This window comes from Thermobia domestica, chromosome 11, assembly GCF_964235325.1.
Source record: "Thermobia domestica chromosome 11, izTheDome1.hap1.1, whole genome shotgun sequence".
In the NCBI taxonomy this organism is placed as follows: Eukaryota; Metazoa; Arthropoda; class Insecta; order Zygentoma; family Lepismatidae; genus Thermobia; species Thermobia domestica.
The window spans coordinates 216,748,553-216,765,922 of record NC_137464.1 but is presented as its reverse complement, the minus strand read 5'-3'; the positions used below and the strand labels follow the sequence as shown (position 1 = coordinate 216,765,922).

Sequence of the window (17,370 nt, the reverse complement as noted above, 5' to 3'; positions counted from 1 at the left end):
AAATCGCAAGCTCGTTCGTGGAGACTCTAGCTATTTTAATATAGACTAGGACACGTTTCACGTAAAAATTTAAATTGGTCTATATACGTACCTTTAGTAATAATCATCAATGGTAAGACGACTCCAGAGTATTGAAAGTTATTCAACAAATACAGGGCAACCATAAATTTAGGCAAAAGTACATTTGCGAAATAATAAGATATTTAAGTTCTTTTTACTAATAACTTTATAAACGTCTTCAAAATATATTCCAAAAGAAGATACGAAAAGTTTCTCAATACACACATTTAACAAGAACTATAGACTGTTCCATTTAAACAATCACTTGGCATAATTCATAATCGAACATTAATGTTTTAAATCAGGGGCGTCATTTAGGGGGGGCAGGGAGGGGCATTTGCCCCCCCCTGAGTTTGAGATGTATATAGATTTTATCAATAGAATAGTAGTAAATCAGAGAAAAATGCAGAATTTTACTTATATCAAGGGGTCTTGCCCCCCCCAAGCAAAATCTGAAATGACGCTCCTGTTTTAAATGCTACAATAGTTCCGAAATAATTCACTTGTTACTTTTAATATTACTTCTTTTAGTCAGTAAAGATGATTTCTTCAAAACGTATGTATAATTCAAAAAACAAACTCACCTTAATCATGCTATACCAAGGCGATTGTAATATGTGCACTCATATACGCCATGATCAAAGACCACCGGCTAATCTTGGACAATAACTTCTCACGATAATATCACTATTAAATATAATTCATTTAATAAATAACGAAATGCAATTCACTTCAACTTCAAGAATACTTCTTTCCTATATATTGCAAATATATTGCTATTTTACTTTTCGAGTAGCCCATCTAACTTTCGCAAACGAGTTTATACACTTTTTCAACTTCTGGAATTCCAACTCTCCACTTTAGTCATTTTAGTCTGAATGACCTCAACGTCACCCAGAGGGCTAGAGCAAGAACAAGTAGTTCCCAATATTGCCAGATATGACGCTTTAAAATCGCATATCTGGTTGCATAGCCGTTTCAATAGAAATAGGGAAGAAAAAAAAATTCGGAACGTCAATACGGTACACATATCACTCACCCCACATAAAAAGTTGACAAACTTTTTAAATACCCGATCATTTTACAAATACCGTATTGAAAGTTATGAATAGAAAATTTATCGTCAGTTTTACACGTCATGTTGAATTAGTATCTATAACTACCTTTCTACCCCAAACCTACTAACTACCACCACATACCAACAACTCTCATTCATCCAAAAGAAAAAGATAACAAAACTAAAGAAAAAAACTATCCCCCAAAATCATTCTCACACCGACTCATCCTTCTACTTACACTATCCAAGTTAGTAAATTTGAGTCCAAGGTCGGACTATTCATAACCTTTACAAAATATTATAATTTTCAATTTATATTTTGTATTTATATTATAAATTACTCTTATTCTTAATATCAATTAGGTGAGTTTTTTTTTTTAAAAAAAAACATTTCATATTCTAAAAATATAAATTTACAGATACATACTTGTGTGTCTTCAGTATATATAATTACATATTTACATCGCTGATATCTCAGGTTTTCGACTTGTCTCCAGGGCGATGCTCCATCAAAAATCCAATTGACGTTTACAATCCAGTCAAATTTGCGTTCTATTACATACATTTAATTACAATCCTCTAAATCCGCGTACATTAAAATGTATACATTTTCTTTATATTAATCCCAGGCCTGGAATTATTAAAAAATTTATATTAAAATTCACATATAATTATCACACACACATATATATATATATAAATAGATAATTCTCCCGAAATTATAATCATATAATTATAGCTTGATGATACTAATTAATAGGACTTAATTTAGTTGAATCATACATTCAATGACTAGAGTTTAATATATATATTCAATTTCCTACAATTCTTCTACCCTCTCTAAACAGTTTAATCATGTCAATATGAACCTTACGTACATCATTGTTGTTATCTACCGCTCGCACCTGGACAGTATTCCTTCCCAACCAGCGCTCAATAAAAAATGGCCCCAGCCATTTTGGGCATAATGACTCAGTTCTTTTATCTTTCAAAGATGACTGAAATTGAGCTTTAATCAATATCTTATTTCCTACTTCATATGTATTAGGAAGTCTTCTTTTATCATACAATTTTTTCTTTCTTTGCCATGCCCTCTCCATATTTTCTAAGGCTGTCTTCCATATTTGAGGATCTTTAGTATAAATTTCCTCCAACCTTACATTCCACCGTATATCTAAAGGGTCACACAGATTGTATGTAAAAACCATTTCCATGGGACTACATTTTGTATCTTCGTGTATAGCTGAATTAATAGAAAATTCTATTTCCCATAATCCTCTATCCCATTTACTCTGTTTATCATTGAAGTAAATTCTTAACGAATTTTTAATAGTCGAGACATATCTTTCACTCGGATTCGAAGCAGCATGATAGGGAGCAATTCTAATGTCCCTTATCCCATTTCCATAAAGGAAATCCCTAAATTTTGCAGAAGTAAACACTGAATGATTATCATGCGCTACTGAATAACAAAATCCGTTCCTACACATTAACTTATACAATTTATTAATAATACACTGACTCGACAAAACTTTGATGGGTTCTAGAAAAATTCTTTTGGAAAAAGAATCAACTATTATCAAACAATAACGTCCCGAACGACTCTCTACCATTGGTCCCAAAAGGTCCATTTGCCAACAACCATTAACCATTTTTTCATATTGAGATACTAACTGTCCCTGGGGTTTCACGTTAGAACTTTTATTTAATTGACACTCTCTGCAAGTAGATACAAAATCCCTTATTTGTTGGATCATTCCCGGCCATGTAAAGCGCGCAAATATTTTTCCAATTGTTCTTTTTATCCCACAGTGCGATCCGGGCAAAATATTAGAATGATAGAATTGAATGATGCTTTTTGCTAAAGTCGTCGGAAGACATACTTTATAAGGGTTTCTAACTGCCCTAGTTTTCTTGCATAATATCCCCCGTACCAACTTATATCCCTCAACAGTCTTTTTCGCTTTTAGTTGTTTTATAATTTCTTTCAGATCCGGATCATTTTCTTGATGTTCGTTGATGGCTATATTGGCACAAGGCATATTCCATAAATTTATCAAAAAATAATTAGTTACCTGTTCCTCATGTGATGGGTTAACATCCATCTCCTCAAAATTATTACTATCGTACAACCTTGATAGAAAATCGGCTGAAATATTTAAATTTGTTGAAATTGATTTTACAACAAAATTAAACGAAAAAAGACGATACAATAATGAACCATAACGCTTAACTCTTTTCATATTCTTTATGGCATATACTAATCCCGCGTGATCAATACGCAATTCAAACTGTGAATGCAAATAGGTACTATACCGTTCCATCAATTCCACCGCCGCCATCATTTCAAGTAAATAAATAGGTTTATTTAAATCATATTTCTTGAGGCGACGACTAAAAAACCCAACCGGTAACAAGTTACCTTCCTCATCATATTGTTGAACTACGCCGCCCAGACTCTTGAGTGACGCATCCGCATTCAAAATAAACTTCTTATTTAAGTCAGGAAGCTTCAACATTATGTGTGTTTCAAACATGAGTTTAATATCGTCTAAGGCTTTCTGTTGTTCGTGCCCCCAAACAAATTTTACAGAAGCACTCCTTAAACGATTAATAGGTTCCATTATTTCATGAAATTGGGGAACAAACTTGCCATAATATTGTAGAAAAGAGCTAAGCGAAATTAAACTTTTCCTATTTTTAGGAGCTGGTAATTTACGAATTACTTCAACCCGTGCTGGGTCCATATACATTTTTCCATTTTCAATTATAAATCCTAAATAGGCAACCTTAGTTGAAAAAAAGGAACATTTCTTTTTAGATAAAGTTAAACCTTTGTCTTCCAATTTTTTCAAGACCTTTTCTAAAATAATTTTATGACTCTTTAAATCTTTTGACTTTATTATGACATCATCCATATACCATTCAACTCCTTCCTCCTTAAGTGGATATAACAGTTCTGTTAATATTTTTGATAAAACGTGACTACCAGCTGCTAAACCAAATGGTAAAAATTTAAATTCGAATAGTCCCCTATGGGTCAAAAAGGCTGTATATCTACGGCTTTCTTTAGTTAGCGGTATTGTTAAGTAGGCCTTACGTATATCAAGATGTGAAAAGAATTTACCATCTGCGAGTTCAGCCAATACATCCTCCATACGCGGCGTATATTGAGTATTTAAGCATAAACGAGAATTTAAAGAAGAGTAGTTTACAACCATGCGTTTTGTTCCATCATTATTATTAACTACAAAACAAGGAAAAGCAAAATCGCTTTCACTCGTTTCTATTATTCCTTCACTCAATAATTCATCCAAAATCTTATCAAGATCCTTTTGAGTAGCCCGTGATAAAGGATATGCCTTTTTACGAATAGGAGAATAATCATCTAATATTATATTATAGGAATAATCTGATATAAATCCAATTTTATCAGAAAATACATTAGGAAATTTTGTAACTAAATTATTAACATACCCTTGTATATGTGGATGTTGGTCAACCACTTCCGGATCCACCATCAAGGATGCCCGCTCGATCTCTGGACTCAGATAAGTATCCCCAGTTGTTTCATGGATATTCTTCATGCATCTTCCAACCCTGCCTCTGTCGGCGCCTCCCAAAAGTCTCTGACCACTCGCCAAACCTGGATCCGCCACCATCCCTGGATTTACTGGAATATTTCCCATTGAATCCATTCCATTCTCCTCCATTGATTCTCATAATATGACTACCTGCCCACTTATACCAAATTCAAAAATTCTAATGTTGCCCGATACGACGGAATGAATTGATTTCTCTCCAAGACAATAATCACTTAGTTTTCGGGCATAGTATAAAGGAAAAATTGTAATTACTTGTCTTTATGGGTTGATGACAAAGTATTATGTTATTAACACCAGAGAATGTAGTCCTTCCCGCTTTCTCGGCACATCTTTGGTGTACACGGTTCTAAATTTGACTCCCGACATCAAGCGTGGCGTTGAAAACTGCAGTGATAATAGGCAAACAAATACATGTCATTGACGCAGGCGGCAGGCCGATGGTTTTACAATCCATTGTTACTAGCACCCGGCAAACATGTGTTCCATTCTCCTGCCTAGAACCCTCCTTTTCTTTGCTACAACTTCATGTCACAACTTTCCTTCGGTAAAAAAAAAAAAAAAAAAAAAAAAAAAAAAAAAAAAAAAAAAAAACTGCTTCTAGGTCATACATCGGCCAACTGGCAATTACTTATAATTTCCTACGTCTACAACGCTTATAATTTTCGAAACAGCAGGAGTTTTAACTTTATTTGAAAATTAAATACGGTGACATCTTCCTTGGTATTTACACATTATCCGCCTTATGTAGAGTTGTTTCGATGCATGATTAGCGTCATACTAAAGGCCTGAGTACCGTAGGAAACATGTTAGTATGGCACTAATCACGCGTCAGAATGACTCTGTATAAGGCCCTATATGATTAGTACTGGGGTAGTGTTTGTCCTTTTCTATTCTTTCTGCACAGCTGTTTATTACGTACGTAAACACTTCATCAAAATATTATATAACTCTTTTGAAGTTGAGCTACTGTGTGGCTATTAAAGTTCTAATCATGAGAATTATCTTGTACGAAATATATGGAAATTACGTGTATGTAGTTAGTTAATACTGTTATAGGATGTTGTGGGATGCTATGGTACTTGGGTTCAGTTCTTGGTGACGCTGTGATACATTGTATTATTGAAAGTAATTTAACTTAATTTTATTTGCATAATCACTTGTGGTTATTAAATCATGTTACTTGACAAAGGAAATGAGGAAATAGCGTTATGAAAATTATTTACATTGATCATGAATTGTTATCTCTGTTACGAAAAGAAAAACTGCAACTTAGTAATATTACGATAAAGAGAATTTAAATAACGAGGTCGTTATATAATTGTTAAATAATCACTACTAAATCAGCATTGTATTTCCAGAATTGTATACGGAAATGTTTGTAACATTATAAGAATCCTTGTATTAATCTCTTCCAGAAATTTCTTAGATTGACAAAATTTAAATTATCAAGAAGATTACCGGTACGTCTGGAGATTTTAAGGATTTTTGGTCAACAGAATGTTCTTTCTCAACTGAGTTTTCTCAAGAGTTTCCACGTGCTGGCTGGAGCCATTGTTGTCTTGAAGTATCTGTGAAATCTGCAATCTCATGTTTTCGGTTACATAAAATTGTTTCCTTGGAAATAGAAGAGTTAGTAGAAGACCGGGAACCGAAAGAGTAAAAATCGAAAGTCGAGAGAGCGTGGACTGTAGAAAAAGACGCGACGAACTAGTAAAACGCGACGAGTCGTAAATCGTAAACAGACAAGTATGTCAGTATTAGAGATATTACTACACACAAAGTAACGGGACTGAGTAATTCATTTAAGTCTAGTGTTCGGAAAGTTAGTGAACGATTCTTGCTATCAAGTGATATTTGATGACCGAATTTCATTCTTCCAAGAACATTTTATAACATCCGAAGCACAGCTGCAAAGAAGGACTCTTGGCAACATGGATCTAGAAGTAATCAAGGTATGACATTCTCTTTGGCCAGATTTCCTTTCTTTTATTCCACTCAATTTTTCAGACATTTAAACACGTCAAATCTAAGAACACTAAACTCTCTGCCCAATCAACTGATCTAGAATGAACGCTAAGCTTTTCTCTAAATCAAACATCAAATCCATTTATTACAATTTGAATTAGTTATAGTTTTCATTGCACGAAATTTGTCTAACTTTTAGGGGCATGTTAATAAGAAAAATTTCAGATATTTCTCTAAGCTTGGTTTGGTCTTGTCTCTTAGGCTACAATCCCCACATTCACTCCGAACTAGAGTAGACCAGGCTAACAACACAGAGAAAGTAATACACTCTTTTCTGATATATTTGCACACGAAGATGTTTATAATGCGAACACACTATACATATTATATCTCAGTTTGTTGACATTATCGTTTTATATAAAAATGTTTTCTATAAATGTATAATTTTCGTCGAATTAGATACTCTTACCTCAATTAGTGCTCACTCATGCTTATTTAATTCCCTTTGTATTTCCCTCCCTATACAGAGTGCTACAAAAACTTTGTCACAATATTTTGGAATAGATTCCTTACATCAAAATAAGATTTTTTTACCTATATTAATATGTGGTCGGAAGTGCATAGTTTCGTAGTTATGGCAGTAGCGTACCCAGGAATTTATTTCGGGGGGGGGTTCAAACTAAATATGAAGCTATTTTATATTAAAATTGCTAAAATTGCCCCTAAAATTAGGCTAAATTTTTAAAAAGTCGAAATTTCGGGGGGGGGGGGGTCCGGACCCCCGTGTCCCCCCCCTTCCGTACGTCCCTGAGTTATGGGGTGCCAAAAACGTGAAAAAAATGAATTTTGAAGGCCAATAGTTCCACTACCATTGGATTGATCGTAGTCGGGTCAAGACCACTGACGAACAAATATGTGAATTATCGAAATATAAATTTTTCAGAACCTCCTGTACTTGTGCAATCATTTTTAGAGAGTTTCTTTAGGGGTACTTGATCACTCTCCACTTACCTCTCTAAAAATTGGTGTGCAAGTACTGAAGCATGCTTAAACACGGACATTTGCATAGTTCACATACCATTTCCTCAGTGATTTCTTGACCTGACCACGATAGGTCTCAGTAGTGGAGTAGTAATAGTGATATCACGTTTTCGGCACCATATAATTTCGAAACTATCCACTTTTGAGCGCAGATCCATATGAACTTTTTTTCTTATTTTGTTGTGAGAAATCTTTTCCTAAAGTATTTTGACATGTTTTTGTAACACCTTGTATAAAAAGGAAATATCTTAAAGTTCTTGGCTAACTTCATCCTCAGTTTTGGAATTTTAGTGGTTAATTTGAAGGCAATTACAAAATATATACGTATATGTAAACAATTTAGAAAGTAAGCCAACTTAAAAGATAGAAAGTGAGATCTTAAATGTAATGTATAAATTTGGGTGGCAGACGATTATAACGTCATAAAATGTTGACCCAAATTTTAGTTTGTAGGAAAATGTTTGGAACTGGTTATTTGTTTATATAGTTGCTATCTATAGGCATCCCCTGCCTCACTTTTTACATTTTAATCTGTTCAGTGTGTTTGAAGTTATTTACTGTTATTCAGAAAATAAAAGTAAGCTCAGTCAATAACCGTAAGTATTACTGGTACTGGTCCTTCACGAAATATTTTCTTGTAAGTTCCGGCAACACGTATAATCACCATCAGTAGTACGTCACTTCAATATGAACACTTATTCTATGTTCCTTATGCATGAAATATTGAAGTACGATTACTACTCGACAATTACTTCAAAAAACATTTCATCTTTATCGGAAATATAGTCTCCATTCTTTAGCATCTCATGAGAAATAAAGTTGCCGAAACCCCTACCCAAGTTATTTTCACCATTCGATGGTTTTTGGAATTCCGGTAAATTTTCCTTACAAACCATAACCTTCACGACATCTTTACCTCTGTCTTTTAAGTTGATCACTTTCATAATTACTTTCTTCTTAAAAGGCCATTCCAAAAGAGAATCATATTCTCCGAAACATACTATAATGAAAGCAGATAACCAATGTTCGTATTTGGTACCATCACTTATTACACAACCATTGGGATATAACATTACCTTTAATTTATATCCATACTGAGGAATATAAAATGTATCACTGTAAAGGCATTCATTAAATTTGTATGATGCTAAGTTCTGGGAAATATTCGAAATTCTCCACACAAAATTTAGTACATTTAGTTTGTTTATCTGAATGTTTATTTCTGCTAGTGTGTCCTGTAACTGTTTCATTTCAGTTAGCTTTCCTAAGGTAGTACTTTCCATTCTCTTTATTGTTTTTTCTAAGGCAAATATTGTAGTTTCTTTACTATGAAGTTGTTTTGAACATTTATCCATTTCAACTTCCATTCTACTTAATTTGTTTTCTAGGTCTTCTATCCTGACATCTTTCTTACGTAGTTCTTCTGAAATGTGATCAATAGTAGTTTTCATAGCTTCTGCATGACGAACATTTTCTTCTCGTAAGTGGTTACGTAGCTGAAGTGGAAAACCTTCATAACTACAACCAACACTTTCAAAGCTACATTTAGCCAAAAGTTTCACACATGCTTCATTCAGATGTTCTTCTATATTCCCTCTCTCAATGCTTGCGCCGCAGTTCTTCGGACAATCAACCATGAATTTCAAGCATTCGAAGTGATGATCCTTCATTTCTCTGGCTTCCATTATTTCACTACAATATTCGCAATGAATCATTCTTTTAGGACACTCATCCAAGTGATGTTTCATATCTTTCCGCATTAAGTTTATACCGCATTTATTATCACAATTAACAAGGGTGAAATCACAGACACTAATATGGTCTTCAAGAACATCTGCTACAAACTCATATGAACAATATTCACACTTCACAATCCTCTTTTCACAATCATTCACCAGGTGGGCATCAAGATAACGCTTCTGAACTGCTACGTTACATTTCTCACAAGGAACTAAAGAATAATCACATGTATCTTTGTGTGTTTTCAAGTCTCGCTTTGGCACCTTTTTCCCACAGAAACTACATTCAGCATAAGTTTGAGATAGTTCGAATTCTTGTTTTGTCATTTTATAACCTTGCACTTTCTTGGACAATTTCGTGGACTCTGCAAATTTGGTCTTACATTGTTTGATATGGTCAGTGAGTTGTTTCTGAGTAGAAAATTGCTGTAAACATAACTTGCAGTCGTAATTTATATTTTTGCACTTCTCTTGTACGAGTAAGGAGTCAACAGTTTGAAGTAATCCCAAAGTATCAGGTATGCAATTTAACAAATGATTTTCCAAATCTTCTTCAGTAAACTGTTGGCAATTTTCACAAAATAAATTGGTCGACATTTTCAGCAAAATTCTTTAACTTACAAAAATAAAGTAATTATATTGAAAATTTGTGTTTAAAAGTTTCTAAGCATTTTAGTTTTCTCGACAAATCAACACTTCTACCGTGTATAACTTCACAATTGCTTAACAAATTCTAACACAGATGTATTGAAAATACACTTGATCTTGCATTTGTGAACAGAATTGAGTTCAAATCATGAGTGAACTGGAATCTTTTATACTTATGTGCATCACTAAATGGGATATTGAATATTTTTGGCCTTTTTTACTTTATCCACTTTGTCCTTGGTATAAAGATACTAAACACACAGATTTTTGAGAAACTGCACGTAGTACATACGGAATTATTACTTCTAAATATTCTGGCACCGGATACACAAGCGAAATATTTCTGCAAATGTCATTTTACAAGCGCGGAAATCTAGAAACTATAACCAATATCTTATCTAGTCTTCAGTCGATAACAGTGTGACAGATTATAAAATCAAAATCGCATGATTAATTAGTCACTAAGGATTGTGATTAATATAATTTTATCCTTAAAATATTGTATATAAAAGTGTATTTGCTTTGAGTTGATTACAGAGATAATGGAAAACCAAAGAGTAACAGAATAGTGAAGTAAACTTTGATATCCAGTTAAGAGATTAGATTAAAACTAGAAAACAATGGTGCCAAATGGAAAACGTGCTTCAGTAGTAATCAATTGCAAGAATTATGTTATCAAGATTGTTATATAAATATATATCTTTTACTGTGTAGATAGTTGCTCAAATGCTCAATGAAGTACATTTGTTCTTGTTAAAGAGCACCCACAAAGAAAACATGTATTAAATTTAAGATTAAACTAGGAACTTAAAATATATTGTTTATTTGTAAGAAGTTTGGTTTACAAAAACTTCTTAATTGAGCTGAGCGAAGCGAAGCTCTTATACTCGGGTTAGCCGTTTGGTTGTCCGCGAACTCCTCCTAGACCATTTGGCCGATCTGAACCAAACTTAGCACGCTGATAGAGTATGTCGTGCTGAGTGACAACATAGGTCGAATTCAAAAATCCGATGTACCATCGAGGAATAATGACCGAAAAACGCTTCCTCCTAGACCGTTTGGCCGATCTCAACCAAACTTAGCACGCTGATAGAGTATGTCGTGCTGAGTGACAACATGGGTCGAAATAAAAAATCCGATGTACCATCGAGGAATAATGACCGAAAAACGCTTGCATAGACTTAACATGGGGAAAAAGTTTTCACGCGATTTTTTTGTCAACAAACATTTATTATTGCATAATGGCCAGGAATGATTACGTAGTTTAAGCTCGCTCAGCTCATTTCATTGCAATCGGGTACATCCATTGCATTCCTAGTATATTTAACCTGTCCGGGAGACAAAAAAAAAGTCTCAAAAACTAGTCAACCAATTATCACCAAGTTTAGTACTTTGAAGCCGATACTGAAACCGGAAGTGTTAGAAATTACCCATTTCCGGTTTCTACGTTGATCACTAGAGATCAAACACAGCAATAGAAAGATCCGGTTTTGTGCAATTGGTTGAGCGTTCCAAGAATGTATTACACATCCATCCTTACTTATCTACTAAAACCGGAAGTAGTAGAAATCCACTATTACTCCCACTTTCAGTATTTCAATTTACATACAGCTAAAACGATAAGCAGTGGTTTTTTTGGAACTGATTTGGCGTTTTAAGAAAAAAAATGTCTTCCCTCTTACTCTGTATTCAAACTAGAAGTGAGTGAAATCAACCACTTCGAGTTTCAACGTTGATCATCTTAGAATAAAAAAATCGTAATAGATATAAAGAAGCGATTTTCTATAATCAGTTAAGCGTTCCCAAAACCGGAAGTGGAACAAATCAACCACTTCCGCTTTTAACATTGATCGTTACAAATTCAAAATGGTAACATATATCTAGAAGCAGTTTTCTACAATCAATTGAGCGTCCCAAGGATATATTTCATTTACAGTTTAATCTCTCTATTAAAATCGGAAATGGTAGAAATACACTACTACGACTTTCAGTTTCGATATTGATCTCTAAATAGAGGAAAAAATGGTAGGAGATAGCGAAAAGATTTTTTGAAAAGCAATTTAGAGCTCTACGAACAGATACCATCTTCTATCTTAACCTTCTTTTCAAGTCAGAAGTGCGAGAGATCAACCACTTCCGTTTATAATGGTGATCGTTGCAGAGTGAAAACGGTAACGGAAAGAGAGAAGTGATTTTCAGCAATCTATTTAGCATCCCAAGAATATATATTCATTTTTTCTGTCTAATCTCTCTTTTGAAACCGGAAGTGAAGGAAATCAATCACTTCCGGTTTTGTTGTTGATGACTATGGAGTAGAAACGGTAACCGACAGAGGCAAATGATTTATTGAAATCGATTAAGAGTTTGAATTATACATTTCATTTCCATCCTCGAGTCTCTAGTAAAACCGGAAATGGTAGAAATTCACTACGAATTCCGGTTTCAATACTGATCTACATAAAATTAAAAAGCTAACAGATTGTGAAAAGAAGTTTTATGGAATCGATTTAGCTTTCTAAGAATAGATACCACCTTCTCTCTCAACTCTCTATTCAAACCGAAAGTGTAAAAATTCAATCACTTCCGGTTTTAGCATTACTTGTTATAGAGGGGAAACTATAACAGGTAGCGAGAACCGATTTTCCGTAGCTAATTGAGCGTCCCAAATGTATATTCCGTCTCAACTCCAATCTTTCTACTAAAACCGGAAATGGTTTAAATCTACTACCGCTTCCGTTTTAAATAACCATACAAAGAAAACTCCTTCACGCAGAGTACACGCTAGACTTCTACTTGTTTATATAACACTTAAAAATTCTGTGTAACGATGCAGTAGTACACTAACTTGCTATTTTCGTTACTTGAGATTAATGCAGATACAAATTCTAAATTTTAAATAGTAAGGAAGACAAAAATGTGATTCAGAAAAGGGAAAGTATATTTTTAAAATCAATAAGTTTGACGTCCCTGTTAGGCTAGGAGAAATGATGATTAAAGCAAGCGAATGATAACGGGGAATTGGTGGAATGAGAAAGGGGAAGGAAACGGAAATACCATGAGAAAACCCACAATTATGATATTGTCCACCACAAATTTACTTGGGAGGGGATCGAACCAGGAATCCCACGCACGTGAGGTAATCGATCTACCAATAAGCCATCATGCCCCTAGAGCAAAAATATAACAATAGCAATATTTCCCACGTCAAAAATTTAACATGACCAAGTCTTCAAAATAAAATTCTTTCTCAGTCGTTTCAGGAAATTGGGAATGCTACTACATAAAATTTGCATTTGATTATGCGTTTATTCTACATTAATAAATTCATTGAGAAAGAAGTCAATCAAACGTTTCAAGATGTTTATCTGGTATTAAATTAGCTAGGAAGATATTATTATCAAAATTCTACTACTGCAACAAAATGGTCATGCTAATTGAGTTCTTATTCTTGTCACGGATTTCCAAATCAATTTCCGTGATTATCTTCTAATTTCGTTTAATGGGACTTGAGTTTTTTATACTTAACGTACAGATTTCTTAGATAACATAATATAAAACAACTAGTAATAATCAGTGTAAATAAACTAGCTTAGTCCGGATAAGATTATGGTCAGCATTTAAGATTTCCATATAATATTTTAAAAGTTCTGCTAGTGCAGGTATATTTAGAGCTAGGTTTGAGTTATTCAGAATCCAGAATCGACTTCCACTACCGGTTTATTATTTTTTTTAAATCTTCTAATAAAATACACAGTATCTAACGACATATTACAATATAACTTTCTTTAATGTGGGGTAGAGAAAAGGTAGGCCAAGAACGTGCAGCCTTAGGGTATGATCCCTACAGAGCTCCGTTCAAGCTAAGCAGAGTGATGTAGGAAACCTCAATGCTCCGAAGCAAGCAGAGGGGGTTAAGAGTCTCAGAGCCCCGAAGCAGGTTAAGCAACTGAAGTTAGGATTCCGACAGAGCTCCGTGCAAGCTAAGTGGGAGGAAGGGAAGCCTAGAGTTTCGCAGCAAACTAGAGGCTTTTAGGATGGGTTTCTCCTAGAGCTCCAGGCAAGCTAAAGGAGTGGTGACCAATCGCCGACTGGTGACTGTCCGTTGAATCCTCTTTGTTATATAGGCGCTTCGGGTTCGGTTGTGGTGCTGCTCCCTTGTCGTTATGTGACTATTGGTGGTGCTGGTGGTGCGTCATCTGCTTCTTGTAGTAATCCAACGTGAGATGTAATACTCCATCGTAAATACATATGGCTGTTGTTAACAAAACAGGAGCACGTTCCAATCGTTAGCACTCCAATGCTGTAGCCTCGTGTCCATTCGAGGCGCTTCTTTGCCATGATTGGAGTAACTTTTGCTGTCTGTCTTGGCCTACGTACTTTTGTTCATTCAGCACAAAGAATCCTTAGAACACTTTCAGGTGAAATGTCTGCACCATACTCAGTCATTTTTATGCTTAAGTCTCTAGAAGTTGCGTTTCTGTTTCTCAGAGCAGTCTTTTTAGTTTTCTGATACTTCTTAACGATAGCTTTGTTTTTCGCTCACCCTTCTCAACCCTATTTTGCTGATACATTTGCTTCTTGCTCGTTGCAACAGAGATTCTACTCACAGATTTTTGCACTTCGCCAACTCTACTAGCAATCTGTCATTATGTATATCTTCCTTCCGTTAGAAGTGTTTGATAACTTCCGCTTAACGCGGAGAAAGGTCTCTGTCTTTTTCCATTATGCCGTGATTACACGACTTCACACAATAAAAGATTAATACACAAAACACGTCACGATAACTTTAAACTGGCCCATTCGAACTGTTGAACGCTTTGACTGTCGTACCTGCTTACGACTGCAACCACAATACGTCATACTGTAACTTTTTGATAGAAACTACAATAGTTGTGTACAACTGAAACACTACTTTCAGAAATTCTCCTCCCACTAATGCCATCTGCTGTTCAACTGTGATATCACAGACAAATGAAGGATCCTATATTTATGGTTTAACCATTGAATTACATGTTGTAACACTCCGAAATTAGGACTTCAGCGTGAGTCTAATAACTTGAATACGTCTGTAGAACATCTTCATAATACATAGACAGAAACGTAGTAACGAAAGGTTGTTATAAAATATATATTTTATGAGACTTAGACTATTTATCATAACGCTTTCATTATAATGCACATCATAAAGGTTATAAATAGTTCCGTATCTATTCTCCCCGTACGGGATACGGACATTTCAGCCAATACTAAAATTATTGTGAAAATGAGTTTACAGAAGAATCTCTTTGTCAATAAATAGGTTTATATTTGAAGTTCATTTACATTCTATACACTGAAGTGATACTTAAGATAGACTGTTTTACATTTACTAGTTCTTGCAACTCTCAGCTATTATGCACATAATAAAATTCCATTATAAAGACTGCAAAAGAAATATACACATTGCAATATTCCTTTACTTTAGCAGCAATCCTTGGAAAGTCTCCGGCAACAGTCGTCAGCTGAATTAGTGTTTGTATATTAGTTCATAACTTTTCTTCACTTTGTTCTTTCCGAATTATAGTGTCTCTTACTGCACTGTCTTGACGAACTAACATTGATATTTCTGTCGCTCGTTTGGAAGCACGCGTCCGTCGTCTCTCTTTGGTCTGAGAAAGCTCTTGAATGAAACTTACCACAATTAGGAATCCGTAAATAAGAGGCCCTAGAAAGTAAAAGCAAAGGAATTCAATTGAAGAGAGCATATTTTTGATCAAATATCAAAATACGTATTTGCAATCTTATTTTCTACTTCGAAATTTTATTACGAAGTTATCAAGTATTTAAAGTGACATAGAAGTAGGGTTCGCATTCGTACTGGAAAATCCGGGACCGTCACGGAATCGAGATCTGCGTCCCGAAAATATTTCTCGGGACGGTTAAGTGTTTCGGATTTCAGCGAAAAAAGGACTGGAATATTATAGTTTGATTGTTTGGCAGGATTAGGTATATAATTATTGTCTTCAGCTTCTTAGTATGGCAATTCAAAAGTTGAAAAAAGATTGAATTTAATTAATTTCACGACTTAACTACTTTGACATTGAACGAAGCATTCGATTCATTGAGTCAGGGACAAAAGGTTTTACTGTTCAATCTCATTGTTATCTTTAGAATTCTGTTTTAATCTGCACCTTGCTTCTGAAATGTTTTAATTAATAATCCCTGACAGACATTTTTGGTAATTTTTCCGCTAACCATTTAAGAAGAAAAATATATTGTTTTAAATAATAAAACTGAACAGACAACAATGGGAAATACAGGTATGATCATATCTTGAATGAGCTACAACAGACTCTGAAAGCCACAAAACATAACAGATCCTGGCAATTTTTTTTAAAAAAAATCTTACCGGGTGGGAGGAGGGAGTAAATCATCTGCTTACGTTTGCTTAACTAGGGAGGAGAAGGTCTATTAAAAATGTAATTACGTAATACTTGAAAAACTCTATCTAATGGAAAAAAGTAAACCTTCTCCTCCCTAGTATATAACACTTCGGTTCATTTTTAAACATTTCAAAGATTCTGATAATTTAGTAGCGTCCCGGATGTTTATTTTTGAAATATGAGAACCCTACATAGAAGCAGAGATTTTCAAACTGTACTTGTTGACAGAAGTACAGTCTGAAAATTTAACAAGGTATTACAATCATGCTAATAGGTCTAATAAGATTGTAACGTTATTACATCCATCCGTCCGTCCGTTTCTCCACTGTTGAACGAAAGCTAATTGTTGAATTCTACTTGTTTTGAAATAGGCAGCTGAGTCAAATTCGTTAATGGAGTCAATATGTTACATCTTCATGGGTAACGGGGACTTTAAAGACACCAATTCATATCCCGTACATGAAAATACTTCACATGATCCTCTTATTGTCTTTATCACAATTTATTGTCAATGCTCTCTCTTTCTCTTCGTTCTTGATTTGTTATATCTAGAGACGAAACTTTTTCGCAACAATTGTGGTATTTTATAGCATTAATTACCACAATTTTCGCATTTATGTCACATTTTTTTTTTAATGTAGCACAAGTTTTTTAAATATAGAACTTTTTAATAGTATATTTTTGATAGTAAGATGTAGATATATCTAATGCAAAAATGAGGATGTACCTGGATTAGATGCACATTTTAACTAATGTACTCATTGAAAAATAGAAATTAATGTAAATATTTAAACACTTCCTCTAACCTCATCTTTAGTTAAACCTCAGCTAAC

General features: G+C 34.3%; 2 protein-coding genes across 3 annotated transcripts in view; both read right to left on the bottom strand.

Annotated features, from left to right (window-relative positions):
• Positions 1-8,465: 8,465 nt before the first annotated feature.
• On the bottom strand, positions 8,466-10,064 carry LOC145665459 (TNF receptor-associated factor 4-like). The gene has a single exon (XM_081732767.1). The coding sequence runs from the start codon at positions 10,062-10,064 to the stop codon at positions 8,466-8,468; it is 1,599 nt and encodes a 532-aa protein (XP_081588893.1).
• Positions 10,065-15,409: 5,345 nt separating this feature from the next.
• Positions 15,410-17,370, bottom strand: part of LOC145663746 (uncharacterized) — a 64,746-nt gene continuing 62,785 nt past the window's right edge. For both annotated transcript variants that reach the window (XM_081729832.1, XM_081729833.1), the window contains one exon: positions 15,410-15,819. In XM_081729832.1, coding sequence (XP_081585958.1) covers positions 15,641-15,819 — 179 coding nt within the window. In that variant the 3' untranslated portion in view covers positions 15,410-15,640. The remainder of the gene's footprint in view (positions 15,820-17,370) is intronic.